Raw genomic sequence first — 20,524 nt, forward strand, 5'->3', positions numbered from 1 at the left:
CACGGCCAAAAAAGTTTGGGAACCGCTGATCTAATCTATCAGTACAAGCATTTCTCAACAGACTCTGGAAACTGGATTCCAATCGAGCGCTCGGTTACCTTCTTCACTCGATCCTCTGCTCCCTTCGGGACGTCAGCGACGGCAGACAGGACGAGGGCGATCAGCTCCAGGGCAAAGGCGATGTAGAACAGAGCGAAACGAGGCACGTCTGGGACCTCTCCCTGGGAAGAGAGAGGAGTGGAGGGATGGGAAGAGGTGAGGAAGGAGGTGGGAAGGGTGCATAACCCTTTGAGCATCATTTACACTGGATGCTGTCGCTCCACTGGAGGTTAAAAAGAAGAATGATGGAAAACTAAGCTCACAGTTCATAGCAATAATACTGACAGTGTTGTAGTCGAGTCACTAAATCTCGAGGTTGAGTCTCGAGTCCCCAGTGTTTGAGTCTGAGTCCAAGTCCGAGTCACCAAAGAAGAGCCAGAGTCAAGTCCAAGTCGAGTCCCCATTACCCTAGTCCGAGTCCAAGTCATAACAACATAACATCTAAACAAATGCACTAGCCATCAATATCGTATGCCAAATGGCCTATTACACGTTTCTTTTAAGATAAGATAAGATAATATATTCCTTTATTGATCCCCTTGGGGAAATTCAGGCATCATAGCAGCATGGGGAGGGGGGGGGGGGGGGGTACAGGTAGTATAATACATGGTACAGGTGACATAATTATAGTACAGTGGAGAAGTAAAAATAAAATAGAATAAAAAGCAGTGTAAACAATTAAACACATCTTTTTTAAATAAATAACTATTTATCAACAAACTTTTGTGCTCCGTGATTTTTGTACGTTTCTGACTCCTCGTGTTTTTCTCTTTTCACAGTGTAGATTTTGCTGTGTCACTCCGGCAGCGCGCCGGCTGTGTGAATACTTTCCCCAAGGCAGTTGTCCTTCCGCATTCGGTTTACGCGGCCTGATTGGCCACTGACGCTTCTCTCAACGCTCGCTCCTAACTTTCAGAACTTCTCTCAGTTCCAAAAGTCCATCACATCAGCTACCTACCTGCATCAATATACTACTAACTATCAACTAACTCGCTACCGCCGTGCATCAATATACTAACTAACTAGCACATCAATGCACTAACTACTACCGCCGTGCATCGCTATACTGCTACCGCCGTGCATCAATATACTAACTAACTAGCACATCAATGCACTAACTACTACCGCCGTGCATCGCTATACTGCTACCGTGCATCAATATACTAACTATCACATCAATGCACTAACTACTACCGCCGTGCATCGCTATACTGCTACCGCCGTGCATCAATATACTAACTATTGATGTGATGTCGATTGATATGAATAGCTAGTTAATACGTTAATATAGAGAGATGAAAACAATACGTTATTTATATTGATGTGATGTCGATTGATATGACAGAGAGATGAAAACAATACGAGTAAATGGGCTGTGGAACGGAAGGACTTGGGCTGCGTAACTGAACCCCCCCCCCTGAAGATTCGTGTGTGGACGGATATCCAGTGGCTGGCTGGATGAGAGCAAATTCGGACACTACATTGTCCTACCTCTCCAACTCTATTACACTGTCCATACCCGTCTGAGAGCTTCCCCCCCTCTCTCCCCCCCCCCTCTCTCTCTCCCTCTCCCCCCCCCACTCTCTCTCCCTCTCCCCCCCTCTCTCTCTCTCTCTCTCTCTCTCCCCTCCCTCTCTCTCTCTCTCCCCCGTCTCTCTCTCTCTCTCTCTCTCTTAGCTGACGCTTTTATCCAAAGCGACTTACAAGTTCTATACGACAAGTCATCAGTCATCTCTCTCTCTCTCTCTCTCTCTCTGTGCGCATGCGTGTGGATGGTGGGAGCGTTTGGTGAGTGGTGTGGTGCGAGAGTCTGAGGAGGTATGCGTGAGTCTTTCTAAACTTTTTCTATCTTTATGTTGTTTGTCAAATTGTGAATTGGACTGTGGTTTATTTGACTGGCTGTGTGTTGATGGTGGGCTGGTAGCGTTGTCAGTGTTTGTCTGGGCAGCTGTCTGCTGTCACGTGACATGGAGTTCGCAAAGCTGACCAGGAGACATGGTTTTAAGGTCGCGCCGGCATTTCCGTGTTCGGTGGAAGAATGCAGTCTCGCTGTTGCAAGAATAGTAGGCTGTGATGCCGCTCACAACACCGGCAAAAAAGGTGACATTGGCAAACGTTCCTCCGTTGGTGGGCGACGATCTTATATATATTTTTTTTTATTGGTCTTTTTCCCCCTCCATTTTCCTCCGATTTTCTCCCATCCCAATGTTAGTCGTATGCCAATTCCCAGTCCCTTCCTGGTCGCTGCGCACTTACCCCCCACAGTCAGATCATCTGGGAGAGTGGAGGCTACCACGTGCTTCCTCCGACACACGTCCAGCCAATCACCGCTTCTTTTCACCTGGCAGCGCGGATTCTCATTGAGAGGGCGTAGCGTGTGGGAGGACCACACTATCCCCCTCAAGTCCAATCCGCGCTTAGCAGGCGCCCCGACCGAACTGTAGGAGTCGCTGTTTACAACGACCCGGACCCACCCCGCCAGCTTCTCCCACCCTCTAATACAGCCAATTGTATTAGTGCAGACGGCCAGCCAAGCTGGTGACAACCCCGGAGCTGTGAGCTGGATTCGAACAGGCGAATCCAGCTCATAGCTCCGGGGCTGGTGACGAACGCAATCTCCGCTCGGCCACCTAACCGCCCCAGCGACGATCTTATATTAAGGGAACTCGCCAGGTTTGGAAAAGTTGTAGCTCCCTTAAAGAAAATGTCTTCGGGGTTTAAGGCACCTGAACTACAGCATGTGGTTTCTCACAGAAGGCAGACGTTCATCATAATTAACAAATGTGATGATGAGTTGGATCTTAATTTTAAAGTACTAATAGACGGGTTTGAGTATATTATTTTTGCGTTGACACAAAACATGCGCTGTTTTGCGTGTGGAAGGGAGGGGCATCAGAGACAAGCGTGCCCTGGGGAGGGGCCGAGCAGGGGGGATATTGATGGGGAGAGTGCATTGAAGAAAGGGAGAGCAGCTTGGGGTGTGAATCGAGGGGTTGGGGGGGGGGGGGGGGGGGAAGAGGGGTGGTGGGGAGTTTTCTGAGAAGGTTATTGTACCAGGTAGGGGTGATAAGGGGATGGAAGGAGTGGGTACGGCTGGGATTGCAGTACTAGGACAGAATGGGGGGGGGGGGGGTAGAAGGAGCTTGTGTCAGCCGGGACAGGTTAAATAGCCAGGTGGAGAGTGGAACTGTTGACGTACAAGGGACGGTTGGACCTGTTGTAATACGAGGGACAGATGATGGGGATGAAAATGAGGGGGGGGGTCGTGGCAGGGAGGGTTACAGATGAGGGGAGTGTACCTGGGGTGGCTATAGCTGTTGAGGGGACAGGGTCAAAGGACTCAGTTGAGGGGGTCGGGGTGGAGGAAGTAGAGGATATTGACATGGAAGAGGGGGACGGTGGGATGAAGGTTGTTAGGCAGAAGAGGAAGATTGAAGTAGTTGGGTTGTCAAGCTCTCAAGCTAAGAAGACAGGTGTGACGGAAGAACTCAGCAGTACACAGAGTACACAAGGGAGTACATGGGCGGAGATGTGTATTGATGATGATGAGGAATATGGGAGCGATGAATCTGTAACTTCAGATGATGTTTGCTATTCAATGGGTGCGATGAAACTGTTTTTACAGGTGACAAAGAACAGGAAGGGAGTAGAGGTGGAAATTTTTTTTCCAGATAAGGAGTTGTTTGTTTTGGCAGCAAAGAAACATATGAGGTTTAAAGGAGATGGTCGTTTTGTTGACACAGAGTTATACAGGATGAGAAAGATTGTGCAGAAACTGCGGGGCCCCAGTACGGTGGAGGACGGAGTGGAATCGGTGTAGTTTTTTGTTTGTTTTATTTGTTTTTGTTGTTTTACCTTTTTTATTTCTAAATTAGAGTTTTTGTATTGAAGGGACTGGTGTGTTGTCACTTAGGGCTGGACATTTCAAGGTGTCCCGCTACCGGGGCAAGGAGGCTGAGGCATTTTTTTGTTCATCTCATGTACTCTTATACATTTGTGGAACTTTGTAAAGACTGGGACTATGGAGGATTCAGAGACAGGAGCGGAGCGTATCGTTTTCATGCCCGATGGGAAGGCCGAGCCATACTCCTTCGGCAAACCTTTGATCAGAGTCGTCATGGGGGTTGTTGTCTCTGTTTTTATGTTACCGGCACCGTTACCTTGTTCATGGGTTGGGAGGTATGACTGTGGGGTTCATCACGTTCTACGCTGAAATGAACAGTTTCCTGATTCAGCCTCGGAGGATGATGGTAAAGCGGACTTTGCTGGTTAATTTCTACCCTATGTTCGGAATGGGTTTCATCAGGGCTTTGTGCTCTCGAATCAGACTGATTGATGGGAAGTCGCTGGGGGCTGCCAGTCTCTGCACGGGGGAGTGGGAGGTGAGGTTGGAGCGGCATCTGAACCAGGAAGGAAAAGGCGGCCTCGGACGGGGAGGCGAGGGTAACAAACTGTCTAATGAGGATGTCGGTCCAGAGTGCATCTCGGTCCCCCTGCTCTGTTTTCGGCCCCCGACATCATCGATGCCATATGATATACGACTGGTGGACGGTAGGAGCATATATGATGAGGCTGAAGGAGGAGGGTCGGCTGACGAGGCGGCCCTGTTTTATCCACGGGATCGGTTTTGACTGGAGTCTGTCGGACACGCACAAAGGCCTGATGTGTTGTACCAAAAGGGGAAAGGTGAAGCTAGAGACACTCTTCTCAGGACTAAGGTTTCTACAGTGCCTATCCGGTGTCTCTCTCTCTGACACACCCAGAACTTTGGATCATTTAGAGTTTTTTTTCCCCCTATGGGGGAAAAACTTCAAAGTGACAATTTGGTTCAGTTTCAGCATCGTTGTCCCTAATTGATTTGTTTTTTGTTTGTTTTGTTTTTTGTTTTTTTGTTTGTTTTGTTTTTGTTTTGTGTTTTGTTGAGTTGTAGAGTATTTTATTGTTGAACGTTTTTGTTGTATCTTGTGTAGTTTTAGTAAAAAATTAAGCTTTTTATAAAATCAATCAAATCTCTCTCTCTCTCTCTCTCTCTCTCTCTCTCTCTCTCTCTCTCTCTCTCTCTCTCTCTCTCTCTCTCTCTCTCTCTCTCTCTCTCTCGCTCTCGCTCTCGCTCTCGCTCTCGCTCTCTCTGTCTCTCTCTCTCTCTCTCCGTACCCGTCTGAGAGCTTCTCGCAGGAGGGTCTGGAAGGGGAAGACGTCGCATATCAAGAGCAGCAGCCAGAAGAGGAAGAGAGTCGCAGAATCCACCGCTCCCTCCCTCCGCCGCAGCCCTTCCTGGCACAGCAGAACCACGATCTGGAGAAGAAGAAAGGAGAGGAGCGGAGCACAAAGCAGAGTTATAATAAGCGGCACGTGGTGCAGTGGTCCTTTCTGTGGGGAGTTTACATGTTCTGTGCTCACAAGGGTTTCCCCATCCAGAACAAGAGATAAACCCAATGGAAAAAACATGCAGAACAGATTGCTAATCCTGTCACATCCCTGACGAAGACGGACAGGAGCACTATAGACCTGTTCGCTGTATACGTCAGACTGAGTGTGTGCACGCATCAAGGGGGCAAAAGGAACGTATCCTGGTCAGGATCAGGGGTGTAAAGTACTTGAGTAATTGTACTTTATTACAAAGTACTGTTTTTTGGGGATTTGTACTTTACTCAAGTATTATTAGGTTTGTATACTTGTACTTTTACTCAATTACATTTCAGAGAAAAAAAATATACTTTTTACTCCTTACATTTAAAATGCAGACCTACAAAGTACAACGTACAAATCTCGCAGGTCCAACCATTTTAATTAGTATATTTGTTTCTCTGGCCCAACTAACGTTAAAGTGGAGATGAAGCATAGCGATAAACACATAGTCATAGCACACGTTAGCTTGCTGATGCTACCAGCACATCGACAAGCTGCTGGAGCTCCCAACGCTGGTTGAAGTGGAGCTAGGTAGCCAGCAGGCTAAATGCTCCCGACGACATCGACAAGCTGCTGGAGCCAGCTAACGTTAGCTTGACTGGTTGCTGGCTAACTAACGTGGCTACTCGTCCCGGGAGATAACGGCGCTGCCTGGCTGGTTGTTGGCTAACTAACGTGGCTACTTTACTCAAGTATTATTAGGTTTGTATACTTGTACTTTTACTCAATTACATTTCAGAGAAAAAATATATACTTTTTACTCCTTACATTTAAAATGCAGACCTACAAAGTACAACGTACAAATCTCGCAGGTCCAACCATTTTAATTCGTATATTTGTTTCTCTGGCCCAACTAACGTTAAAGTGGAGATGAAGCATAGCGATAAACACATAGTCATAGCACACGTTAGCTTGCTGATGCTACCAGCACATCGACAAGCTGCTGGAGCTCCCAACGCTGGTTGAAGTGGAGCTAGGTAGCCAGCAGGCTAAATGCTCCCGACGACATCGACAAGCTTCTGGAGCCAGCTAATGTTAGCTTGACTGGTTGCTGGCTAACTAATGTGGCTACTCGTCCCGGGAGATAACGGCGCTGCCTGGCTGGTTGTTGGCTAACTAACGTGGCTACTCGTCCCGGGAGATAACGGCGCTGCCTGGCTGGTTGCTGGCTAACTAACGTGGCTACTCGTCCCGGGAGACAACGGCGCTGCCTGGCTGGTTGCTGGCTAACTAACGTAGCTACTCGTCCCGGGAGATAACGACGCTGCCTGGCTGGTTGCTGGCTAACTAACGTGGCTACTCGTCCCGGGAGATAACGGCGCTGCCTGGCTGGTTGCTGGCTAACTAACGCTAACCAGCCAGGCAGCGCCGTTATCTCCCGGGACGAGTAGCTACGTTAGTTAGCCAGCAACCAGCCAGGCAGCGCCGTTATCTCCCGGGACGAGTAGCCACGTTAGTTAGCCAGCAACCAGTCAAGCTAACGTTAGCTGGCTCCAGCAGCTTGTCGATGTCGTCGGGAGCATTTAGCCTGCTGGCTACCTAGCTCCACTTCAACCAGCATCGGGAGCTCCAGCAGCTTGTCGATGTGCTAATAGCCTCAGCAACCTAACGTTAGCTGGTTCCAGCAGATCGACAAGCTGCTGGAGCCAGCTACCGTTAGCTGCTGGCTACCTAGCTCCACTTCAACCAGCATTGGGAGCTCCAGCAGCTTGTCGATGTGCTAATAGCCTCAGCAACCTAACTGTTGTGAAGGATCAGATTAAACCGAATATATATATTTATTTATGGATATATATTGAATAGTATTTGTATATCGTTTGATATCCCTTGTATATTCCTTGTACATATACCCGGAATATCCCTTTATTCTACTACAGCCCATAATAGTTCATTCTCTTATTGGACAAAAGGACCAGCCCCTGGCGTTCAAGTTCAAAGGTACCGACGAGACATGCCCTTACTAGCCCCGGCTCCGCGCAGGAATACGGCTACCGAAAGCAGAGTGGCACTATTTGTCCACCGTGCATATAAATATGGCGCAAGAAATGTAGAATTCCTCTTAGTCCTTATCTCTTAGTCCTTTACCCTTCTACCCAACTAAGTAACAGAACGTGAAGCCTCACCCCACGATACCGCGTGCGGTGTAGTATGGCCTGTTTGGCCTTAGAATAGCAGTGAGACCTCGTGCGAATTAATAGCTGAATTGCCAGAGTTTGGCACCGTATTTCTATTAAGTAATAATAGTCTATTATGTATGGTGCATCGTGCGGTTAGAGTTCTAAAGTGAGCAGCACCCCCATAGCTTCCTCGTGTTATCTAGAGTCTTAACCAGGTTGGGCAGACCACACGTGGTGCTATCATCCGAGGAGTTCTAGGCGAGGACCGAGTGGACCTGTACATTGGATTACCTACCCGACGACTGCTGAGCCCTATGCGGCATGGAATATATATTTGCTTTGGTACTTTGATTTGTGGAGCGGATAATCGCCAACACCGGTGAGTGTTGGATCTACCCCGAAAGGAGTCAAGGTGAGACGGCGCTCAGACCAGACTGAGGTCGCCTCGCTTCTTCTTCACTGTGGAGCTACAGCTACAGCTTCAGCCTACAAGAGAGCCAAGGTGTATTCATCTGTGGATCAAGATTCTACTGCACTGTCTTCTGTACGTGAAGTCTCCCTAGACATCGTTGACCAGACGGGATACAGCCGACGGCTCTCCTACCCCCCCTACTGGCTTACAACCGGCAGGACCCATTCAGTATATCCCGCTATAATCATTAAGTGCCATCGTTATAATTCCCTAAGAGCCAGGTTGTATACTTGCTTCCTGCGTAACCAGAGATTGGACATTCAGTGTTGATTTGCCTACGAGTACTCATTTGCCTTACAAGAGCATTCAAATCATAAATGTAATGGTGAATATTATATGTACCCTTTGCTATATATTAAATATTTGATTATTACCTTTGTGTGGACCTGGTTTCATGGTGGGAAAGTGTTCATCATATTTAGATATCGTGTACTGTATGGCCAGTAGTTAAAGTACATAAAGCGGTAGTGGTTTAATGATACCATACTTATCAATACAGTCAGGGAATTGTACCCCTCAGTTACAATTGGTCCTTCGAGCCGGAGGGTAATTAGTGTAATATTAATATAGTGGTATTAATATTGAAATGGCCTATGATGAACACTCCACGAAACGGTCCTCCTAAAGTAGAATGCCCGCAGCGTAGACGACAGCCACCTCAGTACTTAGAGGATTACGCTGCCAGTATACTACCTAGTCTTCTACAAACAGTAAACGCGGTAAAAGTAGAAAGTAAAATTATGTCCGACCCTATCAACCAGGATACCCCGACCACAGAGGCCCTAGTGGGTTCTAATGTAACTGACCAAGCTCACGGTGGGGACCAGGAGGGAACTGACACGACTTTACCCCCCGCCAAGACCGAAGAAGTAGTCCCCCAAGAGCTCCGGGAGGAAGACAACCCTTCAGAGATGGAACTCTGCACGGAACAAGATGAGGAGAGCGCCGAGGAGATAGAACTCCAGGACTCCCCGCAGGGGAACGCATCCCCAACGGGTACTGCCAGGAGCGGCTCACCTCAACAAGTGTCTTCCCCCAGCGAGGCGGAGAGGATGCTGTCACAGGCGTTCCTCGCCACCCTGACAGCCTCTACCGAACGCGATCGACTTCAGGGTGAACGCGATCGACTTCAGGGTGAACGCGATCGACTCCAAACACAGCAACGGAGCGAAGAAGAGCACATACGTCTGGAGCTGAGACGCCTTCAGACGGAAGAGAATATGGCAAGGGACCGGACCGACACCCAGCGTGCCGCTGACGGTGCCCAAAGAGAAGCAGAGCGCGACATCGCTCTCATCCAGCGCGAAGCCGAGCGCGACAGACTACAAGCCGAGCGCGACAGACTACAAGCGCAGCTAATGGAGCAGCTGATCACCAGGGCAACACCCCCTCCCTCCACAAGGGGTTCCAGGGCCTCGTCAAGACACGTGTCAAGGGCACCCTCCCCTGACCGAGCAGGCGACCTTGAACTCGACCACCAGAGACAGCCTACACCCCCCTCCGACCCCCTTCCCCGACCGGTCCAAGTGAGACCCAGCTACAAGGAAGGAACGGCGGACACCGCGGAGAGGCTAAATAGACGACTACAGGATCTAGATGACCTGGCAGAAGAAGAAGAGGGAGAAGAGGAGAGTCAAGCCCGACAGCAGCACATTACTCCACAGGACCAGGAGGTCCAGTACAGCCCAGGCTATACCCCTGCGGCTCTGCGCTACAGACCCCCGACTCGATTCACGGGTGAGCATGACGCACGACCAGTCCCGAGGAATAGCACCTGGACCAGCGGGCCATGGTACCCTGCCAGTACCAGCCCACCGAGAGGCGTAAGAAGAGACTCGCCCAGGAGGCCTCTCTTCCAACGCTCACCGATGTGCCAGCCATCCATGGCGTCATACATTGGCACACCGACGTTTCCAGACTTCACCCATGAGAACCGAGCACAGTACACGGAGCTACGGATGTGCTTAGAGACAATGATGGTGGATGTAGCTGATGAATGCCACAAGTATGCGATCCTATTGAAGCACCTGAAAGTGCCCAGAGCGCACAACATAGCGCTGGCCTATGCCACCTCTACTACCCCATACACAGCGGCTCTAGCAGCACTAGACCAAAGATATGGACGTATATGGGATTACGTAATACAAGAGATAAGGCATATTGACCGCCTACCCCCAGCAACAGACAATCGCTCACTAGACGACCTGTCTATCAAAGTACAATCCCTGGTAGGGATGCTGGGGGCGCAACGAGAAAAGGGTATGCACGAACTATACGCAAACTCGAACGTCGAGAGGATTCTAGAGAAGCTGCCGCCCGCCCGACAGGAGCGCTTCAGGCGGCAAATAGACCACCGTGATCCTAACGGTCCCAAGCCATCCCTCCTAGACCTAGCCAACTTCCTGGCGAGAGAAGTCAGCAGCCTACGGCTGGATACGTTCGTGCGGAGCACACCCAGCTCCAGAGAGGGACCTAGGAGAGTAAACGATGGCCGAAGATCGGTGACTGTCATGCACCAATCAGAATCAGTACCGAGCAGCAAGAACCACAGTACCCCCTCGATGAAAGAGAAGTGGAAGATGGTGTGCCCGTACTGCGAGAAGGAACACTGGTTGTCACAATGTGACCAGTTCAAGAAGATGACCGCTGAAGAAGTGAGTCACTGGATAAAGTCCAACAGGCGCTGTTACCGATGTGCGCGCAGTCACATGGCAGCCGAGTGCCGCCTAAAGAAGAGGTGTAGTCGGTGTGACGGAGCCCATCTGGATGTCCTACACGACAGTAACAAAAGAAAGCCTGCACCATCCAGCAGCACAAAGGCAAGTGTTATGTACATTGACCCCGCTAGCAGCAGCGGCGCCCAGGTGCTCTTAAAGGTGGTCCGTGTAACACTGAGTTACCAAGATAAGATCATGGACACTTACGCCGTCCTTGATGACGGGTCAGAGAAGACCCTTCTCCTCGCGTCCGCTGCGGCCCAGCTGGGGCTACGGGGGAGCGAGAAACAGATGACTATTCGGACAATAAGACGAGATCTAAAGACGATAAAGGGCGAGAATGTCTCCTTCACTATCGCAGCAAGCGGGCAGCCCGAGAGACGGTACAGGATTACTAATGCTTTCACCAGCCAAGAAATAGGACTATCGCAGTACACCTACCCCATCGCCAAGCTGATGGAGAAATATGTGCACCTGCGTCAACTCCCTATCCCGCTCATAGACGGTGCCACCCCGACCCTGCTGATAGGCTCCGACCATGCAGACCTCATAGTCCCGATAGACCGGGTCCATACAGGACCCAGAGGTTGTCCTGCAGCAGTCGAGACCCGCCTAGGATGGACATTACAAGGCCCCCTCGCCAAGTCTCTTAACCGAACAGCAGCCACTAGCTGCCTCCACTCCAGAGCGACAGAAGGAGACACCACACTCCTGCAGCATGTCGAGAGGCTATGGACACTAGAGACAATGCCCTTTAAGATCGAAAAGAAAGACATTCGTTCTAAGGAAGATATCTACGCTATAGCCCTCCTCGAGCACGGGACAAAGAGAGTCAACGTCAACGGAGTGATGAGATACGCAACTCCACTCCTGAGGCGAGAGGGAATGCCCACCTTTCACGCCACAAAAGAGGCGACGGAGCGGTATCTATTGAACACAGAGCGGCGCCTAGCCAAAGACCCCGCTCAAGAAGCTGTGTACCGCGCTGAGATTAACAAATTAATCACAGCGGGACACATAAAGAAAATTGACATTAAAGAGGCTGATCAGACGACCGAATCATGGTACGTGCCGCACCACAAGGTCCACCACAACGGCAAGGATCGCATTGTGTTTAACTGCAGCTACCAGATCGGATCACAAAATCTGAATAAAGAACTCTTGGCCGGCCCAACACTCGGCCCCTCCCTACTAGGCGTGCTACTACGCTTCCGCCAGGACAAGGTGGCTATCAGCGGCGACATCAAAGGGATGTTCCTGCAGGTGAGACTAGTGGAGGAGGACAAGCCCCTGCTGCGGTTCCTATGGAGAGAGAGGATCGGAGATGAGCACCCAGCCATCTATCAATGGGAAGTCCTCCCTTTCGGAACCACATGCAGCCCATGCTGTGCTACGTTTGCACTGCAAAAGCACGTCGCAGAGGACCCAGCAGCAGATGAAGAGGTCCAACAAAGCGTGACAAATAGTTTCTACGTGGACAACTGTTTACAAAGCGTCTCGACGCCAGAAGAAGCCGAGGCTCTCCTACTCAAGCTCCGCGCCTCCCTGATCAAAGGCGGCTTTGATCTCAGGCAGTGGGCCAGCAGCGACCCGCAAGTACTGCGCAGCCTCTCCCCCGATGATAAGGCAGCGAGCAGCGACACCTGGATGGCGACCATCCCAGGAGAAGCCCAAGAAATGACACTAGGACTAGTCTGGCGCTTCAAAACAGACTCGCTCCATTATAGACACAAACCCCTGACCAAGGAGCAGGGAAGGTCGACGGCAATACCGACCACCAGACGGAGTGTATACAGAACACTCGCCAGACAATATGACCGGTTGGGATGTATTCTACCTTACACCACCAGGGCAAAGATGATTGTAAGAGCGCTATGGGACAAAGACCAGGGCTGGGACGATCCCATACCCGAACACCTTGCATCCACATGGAGAGAGTGGGAGATGGAACTCCGCTCACTCCCAGGTGTTAATATACGCCGCAGCTACTTCCCACCCACAGTGAGGCCAGAGACATGCAAGATCGACCTGCACGTATTCAGCGACGCCTCCGAAGTAGCCTACGGTTCGGTGGCTTACTTGCGTGCCCGAGAGGAGGGAGGAGAAATACATACTGCTTTCATCCTGGCCCGCTCAAGAATAGCCCCACGCAAGCAACAATCTATCCCGCGTCTAGAGCTCTGCGCAGCCCTAGCAGGAGCGCAGCTCGCCACGTTAATCCAATGTGAACTCACCATCCCGGTGCAAAGAACAATCTTGTGGTCAGACTCCACGACCGTACTCACATGGATCCGGTCTGATTCGTGCAGATACAAGGTCTTCGTGGGAGTCAGAGTCACCGAGATTCAAGAGTTAACAGAAGTAACCAGCTGGAGGTATGTGGACACCAAACACAACCCAGCTGACGTCATCACCCGGGGAATGTCCCTGGATGACCTCACCCGTCACAACCTCTACAGTGACGGGCCAGAGTTCCTCAAGCTCCCGGAAGAAGAGTGGCCTACACCCACCCCACGGGAGGCGAGTAAAGAGGAGGCAGAGAACAAGAAACCTATGTTCTGTGGGTTGACACACACACTCGTCCCCACAGACCCGGTTCTAGACGATTGCCTCACCCTAGAGAGTGCGCAGCTAAAGACATTTCTGTGGCACCACCCAGAGGTTCAGCCCACAACTGACATTTCAGCAGCTGACTACGAAGAAGCAGAACTCCTTCTACTACAACGAGCCCAGAGAGACTCGTTCCCCGATGAGCTAGCCTGTCTACAGGGAGCAAAGCCCGTCCCATCAGACAGCAGACTGCTCCACCTAGCCCCCGAGAGCGACGCCCATAATCTCATCAGAGTGGGTGGTCGTCTGCGGAGAGCCCCAGACCTACCGGATGACGTTAAGTACCCGATAGTCTTGAACAGCCGACATAAGGTCACAGAGCTGATCATAAAGAAATACGACGAGGATGTGCACCACGCAGGGGCAGAGAGAGTCTTCGCGGAGATCAGACGTCGTTATTGGATACTGCAAGGGAGAGAAGCAGTGCGGCGCTTCCAGCGAACCTGTCTAGACTGCCGTAAGTGACGCGCGCAGCCCAGTATACCCCGGATGGCTGACCTACCTCCCTGTCGCCTCCGACTCGGCGACAAGCCTTTTCACTCCACCGGTATGGACTGTTTTGGCCCGCTGTATATAAAGAAAGGAAGAGGAACCGAGAAGCGGTGGGGTATTGTATTCAAATGCATGACCACCAGAGCGATACATATCGAACTCCTCCCAACCATGAGCACAGACTCATTCCTTATGGCCTTCCGAAGATTCACATCACGGAAAGGAAAACCGTCTACATTGTTGTCTGATCACGGGACAAACTTCAAAGGCGGAGAAAAAGAGCTGAGAGAGAGCTTCCAAGCTATGGGCCCAGAACTTAAGACCCACCTCGCTCCATCCCAGATTGACCTCCAGTTTAATCCCCCGAACGCACCTCACTTCGGTGGAACCTGGGAACGAGAAGTACGTTCCATAAAGACAGCCCTGTACGCCGTGCTTGGGGCCCAGACCGTGGCGGAAGAAGTCCTAATGACAGTCCTCACGGAGATCGAGGGAGTATTGAACTCAAAGCCCCTCGGTTACGTCTCAAGTGATGTAGCAGATGTCGACCCAGTCACCCCCAACACACTCTTGATGGGGCGGCTGGACCCCGCGCTACCACAGACAATGTACAGGCCTGAAGAAGCGAACGGCCGAAGAATGTGGAGGTACAGTCAAGTACTGGCTGACAAGTTTTGGAACAGCTTCCTACTCCACTACCTACCGTCTCTACAGACCCGCCAGAAGTGGGTGAAAGAGAGAGACAATTTGACAGAAGGAACAGTCGTCATGATTATCGACCAGTCACTACCCCGAGCTATGTGGCCGGCTGGCCGCGTAAGCAAAGTGATCACCGGTGCCGATGGAAAGGTCCGAGCAGCTGAAGTGCTCGTCCAAGGACGGACTTACACCCGACCCGTGGCGAGGCTAATAGAACTGCCAAGGCTCCCCGATACTATCGATGACGACCATGACCCTATGACTTTGTGAGTTGACTGACCCTTACAGCGGACATTGAGTAGTGGACAGTGCGGTTAATCTGTCTCTGCTTAGCTAATTAGGTGGGACTAATTAGGGGGCGGCTGTTGTGAAGGATCAGATTAAACTGAATATATATATTTATTTATGGATATATATTGAATAGTATTTGTATATCGTTTGATATCCCTTGTATATTCCTTGTACATATACCCGGAATATCCCTTTATTCTACTACAGCCCATAATAGTTCATTCTCTTATTGGACAAAAGGACCAGGCGCCAGGGACCAGCCCCTGGCGTTCAAGTTCAAAGGTACCGACGAGACATGCCCTTACTAGCCCCGGCTCCGCGCAGGAATACGGCTACCGAAAGCAGAGTGGCACTATTTGTCCACCGTGCATATAAATATGGCGCAAGAAATGTAGAATTCCTCTTAGTCCTTATCTCTTAGTCCTTTACCCTTCTACCCAACTAAGTAACAGAATGTGAAGCCTCACCCCACGATACCGCGTGCGGTGTAGTATGGCCTGTTTGGCCTTAGAATAGCAGTGAGACCTCGTGCGAATTAATAGCTGAATTGCCAGAGTTTGGCACCGTATTTCTATTAAGTAATAATAGTCTATTATGTATGGTGCATCGTGCAGTTAGAGTTCTAAAGTGAGCAGCACCCCCATAGCTTCCTCGTGTTATCTAGAGTCTTAACCAGGTTGGGCAGACCACACGTGGTGCTATCATCCGAGGAGTTCTAGGCGAGGACCGAGTGGACCTGTACATTGGATTACCTACCCGACGACTGCTGAGCCCTATGCGGCATGGAATATATATTTGCTTTGGTACTTTGATTTGTGGAGCGGATAATCGCCAACACCGGTGAGTGTTGGATCTACCCCGAAAGAAGTCAAGGTGAGACGGCGCTCAGACCAGACTGAGGTCGCCTCGCTTCTTCTTCACTGTGGAGCTACAGCTACAGCTTCAGCCTACAAGAGAGCCAAGGTGTATTCATCTGTGGATCAAGATTCTACTGCACTGTCTTCTGTACGTGAAGTCTCCCTAGACATCGTTGACCAGACGGGATACAGCCGACGGCTCTCCTACCCCCCCTACTGGCTTACAACCGGCAGGACCCATTCAGTATATCCCGCTATAATCATTAAGTGCCATCGTTATAATTCCCTAAGAGCCAGGTTGTATACTTGCTTCCTGCGTAACCAGAGATTGGACATTCAGTGTTGATTTGCCTACGAGTACTCATTTGCCTTACAAGAGCATTCAAATCATAAATGTAATGGTGAATATTATATGTACCCTTTGCTATATATTAAATATTTGATTATTACCTTTGTGTGGACCTGGTTTCATGGTGGGAAAGTGTTCATCATATTTAGATATCGTGTACTGTATGGCCAGTAGTTAAAGTACATAAAGCGGTAGTGGTTTAATGATACCATACTTATCAATACAGTCAGGGAATTGTACCCCTCAGTTACACTAACGTTAGCTGGCTCCAGCAGATCGACAAGCTGCTGGAGCCAGCTACCGTTAGCTGCTGGCTACCTAGCTCCACTTCAACCAGCATCGGGAGCTCCAGACGCTGGTTGAAGTGGAGCTAGGTAGCCAGCAGGCTAAATGCTCCGCGACGCTGAACTGCCTGCGCCGGTCTGTCTGTCGAAGACCGAGGGAACCGCATCGGGCTTCAGCTGATTAGTGGTCTTCTGGACAAACTTCCCACCCACAACAACATAATCCGAGGCAATGAAGTGTTCGCTGCAGATATTCATTCCCTGTCCAACAGGCTGATCGCGCCGCCTGAGTGCAGCCAGCCTGAGCCAACATGCCAACAACACTGTTTTCTTCACTGGTAGTTTGTGGAAATGAACCAACTTTCCTCTCTTTCACACTGTAAAATTAGTTTGAACAGCCAGGAGCAATACAAAAAGAACCACCCGTTGTTTTGTAGGCAACATTTTATTTACTGACTGACCCAACAATCCATGTTTACTATGCAGCTACCCAGCAGTGTATACACCAAACCAACACCGTGACGTCAGCAACAAAACAGGGAAATTATATTTGATTTTTCAGACAAATAAGCAGGATTTCACATTTTATTATAGGACCCTGTCTTACACAAGGTACACAACAAACAAACTAGGATCACATTGTTCACTGCTTCATCTCCCCTTTAATGTTATAATCCTGCGGCCGCACTTTATTTAAAAACAGCCAATCAAATCCCCATCAATGGAAAATTATCCCGCCCATACCCATGTTGATTGGTCCTTGTGCAAGACTAGAAAGCGGGGATCTTTGATTAAACCAATAGTATGCAGCTGCAGGACCGCAGAACCATACAAGGCTCCTCCCACTGCCACACTCTCCGGACCCCCACGCTCTGCGGACCCACGCTATCCGGACCCTCGCTCCAAATGGCTGATTTGGGTCACGTGACCGTCGTCCCACCCAATGGCTGAATTGGAGTATTGCACTGCGGGATTGATTGATTGATTGATTGAAAACTTTATTAACAGATTGCAGAATGGGTACAGTACAGCTCAATACACACAATTGTTAAGGGGATGCAGACCAGAGAAAGACCTCAATGCAGTACTGTACGTACCCACCACATCACATAGACTGTAGTGTATAGCATATAGCAAATGGTTTTACTTTTATAAGTGTTACCCCAAATCTCCACACAGTAGTTCAGATATGGTATACTAGTGATCAATATAGAATGTACAGTGATTTATCCCTGCAGATTAATGTAACCTTCTGAGTCTTGGCAAATAACACCTCCATGCAGTCTTTGAATGCTTCAATGCTGGAATCTGGAGCTCTGTATACACAACTGACAATCACGTTTCTCAGATCTCTACTGAGATACAATCCATCAAGTTGTCAATGGTAGTTGACATGCATTCTACAACCTTATATTTGAGGCTATTTTTTATATATAGGGCTACACCCCCACCTCTTCCGTCTTGTTTATATCAGGGTCCCCCATTTTCAATTCATCATAAATGTACAGTTCCCTCCCCCTTGTATATATTTACTGTATGTCACAAATGTAACAGTACTGCATTGAGGTATTTCTCTGCTCTGCAACCCCTTAACAATTGTGTGTATTGAGCTGTACTGTACCCATTCTGCAATCTGTTAATAAGTTTTCAATCAATCAATCCGGGCCTGTAACGGTCACGTGTACCCATTCTGCAATCTGTTAATAAAGTTTTCAATCAATCAATCAATCAATCAATCAATCAATCAATCCCACAGTGCAATACTCCAATTCAACCATTGGGTGGGACGGTCACATGACCCAAATCAGCCATTGGGAGCGAGGGTCCGGATAGCGTGGGTCCGCAGAGCGTGGGGGTCCGGAGAGCGTGGCAGTGGGAGGAGCCTTGTATGGTTCTGCGGTCCTGCAGCTGGATGCATCTCGATTAAACACCTGCTATCAGAAGAATAATTACATATCAAATAAAAACTTGTCCCACGATGGAATGAGTTTGAGACCCCTGTCTATCCCTTGCAATAAAAAAAGTTTTTACTTTAACTTTTACTACATTTAAAAGTAGACACTTTTTTACTTTTCCTCAAGTGTGTTTTTAGCCAGATACTGGCTAGTTCAATTTTGAGACGGGTACCCATACTTTCACTTAAGTATAATTTCTCTGTAATTTTTACACCCCTGTGTGTCGCCCATATCGCATGTGTGTGTACGCTGTGCGATGTGCTACAAATAAAGACTCTTCAAGTCCGGTTTCGTTCATTCGTTCGTCTATACATATGGGTGAAATTAACCTGATGAGAGTAGCTTAGGTCCAACAAGTGTGGACTTGTTTGTCATTTGATTCAATTTATCAGATATTATAAATCCTCCTGGTCGTCATATGTACCACTGATTTGTTGTCGATTATGTCATAATGTCATGTCCTTATTATTGTAAAATTGTCATATAATGTGAGGTGATAATTGATAATAATGAGGTGAAATTGTTCCAGGATCATTGCGAAAAATAGTTTGTATAATAGAAATATTCAAACAATCACCCATATAGGTGTGAAGCACTAAGAATAAACAGTATGGTAATATACTGTAGGTTAATATCTGTCCTATTTCACCCAGGAGACAGCGAACAGCACAGGGTTGGCATAGAACACCCCAGGATTCCTCTCTGTTGAACTCTCATCTCTCCCTGGACCAAAGTCCTCTCCTAAGGTAAGGCCAAGGCCTGCTATGGCCGTCAGGAACAACAGCATCACTACAAGCTGAGAGAGAGAGAGAGAGAGAGAGAGAGAGAGAGAGAGAGAGAGAGAGAAGAGAGAGAGAGAGAGAGAGAGAGAGAGAGAGAGAGAGAGAGAGAGAGAGAGAGAATGAATTAATGAAAAGTAAATTTTTGAACATGTACTTTTTCCATATTTCTCCAAACAAATCACGGTATCTTGTTCTGTCAAACCAAGCAATTATAACAACAAATTAAAAAAACATTAAAAAAAAACATTAAAAAAAAATATAAAATAAAAGGAATTAGAAACAAAAGGTCAAGAGCAATGTGTTTGGTTAGCAGACATGTCCAAAAAAGGAGTAGAGGGAAGCTAAGCTTATTGATCCCTACCCCCTTACATTTATATTTGTTCTTCCATTCATTTGACTAGATATAACATAATTTAATATATTACAATATAGAATATACTTTTATTTATATATATAAAAAAAAAAAAAAAAAAAAAAAAAACTTGATTCACTTGACAGCAGTGCATATAGTACAGTATTACATAACACAATATAACATAACTTTGTTTATCCTCATTACTCATTTCTGTATTTCTCTAATGTGTATTTTTTTGAGCTGCTTTTAAATTGTGCCACATGTTTACTCCGTTTGATGTATTCAGGTAAATTATTCCACAACTTCACTCCACACACATCCGATATGCACATGCTTTTCAGCGTAGTGTGTACCGTTTAAGATTCCCTCTCCCTCTTAAGTTATATTCTCCTCTCCCTGTCTCTGAACCATTTTTTAATGTTGCCTGGGATTAGTTTGTATCTGGCTTTGTATACAATGAGGGCAGTTTTGAAATCCACTAGGTCCACAAATTACAATGCTTGTAGCTTTATAAATAAGTTATTGGTGTGTTCATAATATCCTACATTGTTGATTATTCTTATTGCTTTTTTTTGCATGGTGCAATATTGGCTGTAGAGTGCTTTTGTAGGTATTACCACACACCTCCGCACAGTAGCTCATATATGGTAGGAAGAGTGTACAGTACAGTGTATACAGTGTTTTCTGGTTTAGAATGTGTCTTATCTTGCATAAAACACCAACACTCCGTGCCAATTTAGTCCTGACATATTTGATATGAGGTTTCCAGTTGAGTTTGTGGTCTATTATCACACCCAGAAATGTATTCTCAAATACCCTCTCCAGTTTAATACTATCAATCATTAGTTAAACCGGTGTATTTACTTGTATATCACGTTTACCAAATACCATGAATATTTTTTTTTTTATATTTAATGATCATTTATTTACATCAAACCACACTTTCAGCTTGGATAGCTCAGCTGCGACATTCTTTAAAAACATTTGGAGGTTCTCTCCCTCACAGAAAACATTTGTATCGTCAGCAAATTTACAT

At 48.1% G+C, this 20,524-nt stretch overlaps 1 protein-coding gene across 1 annotated transcript in view; it reads right to left on the reverse strand.

Moving 5' to 3' along the window:
- The window catches only part of abcc2 (ATP binding cassette subfamily C member 2), a gene marked incomplete at its 3' end in the record, with an annotated part of 254,616 nt that overhangs the window by 217,666 nt on the left and 16,426 nt on the right, over positions 1-20,524 (reverse strand). The window contains exons 3-5 of the mRNA XM_084321278.1: positions 19,001-19,147; positions 5,254-5,394; positions 99-221 (exon numbers count right to left, since the gene is read on the reverse strand). Coding sequence (XP_084177404.1) covers positions 99-221; positions 5,254-5,394; positions 19,001-19,147 — 411 coding nt within the window. The remainder of the gene's footprint in view (positions 1-98; positions 222-5,253; positions 5,395-19,000; positions 19,148-20,524) is intronic.

Source organism: Notolepis coatsorum, assembly GCF_963971535.1.
Source record: "Notolepis coatsorum genome assembly, chromosome: 9".
NCBI classification, from domain to species: Eukaryota; Metazoa; Chordata; class Actinopteri; order Aulopiformes; family Paralepididae; genus Notolepis; species Notolepis coatsorum.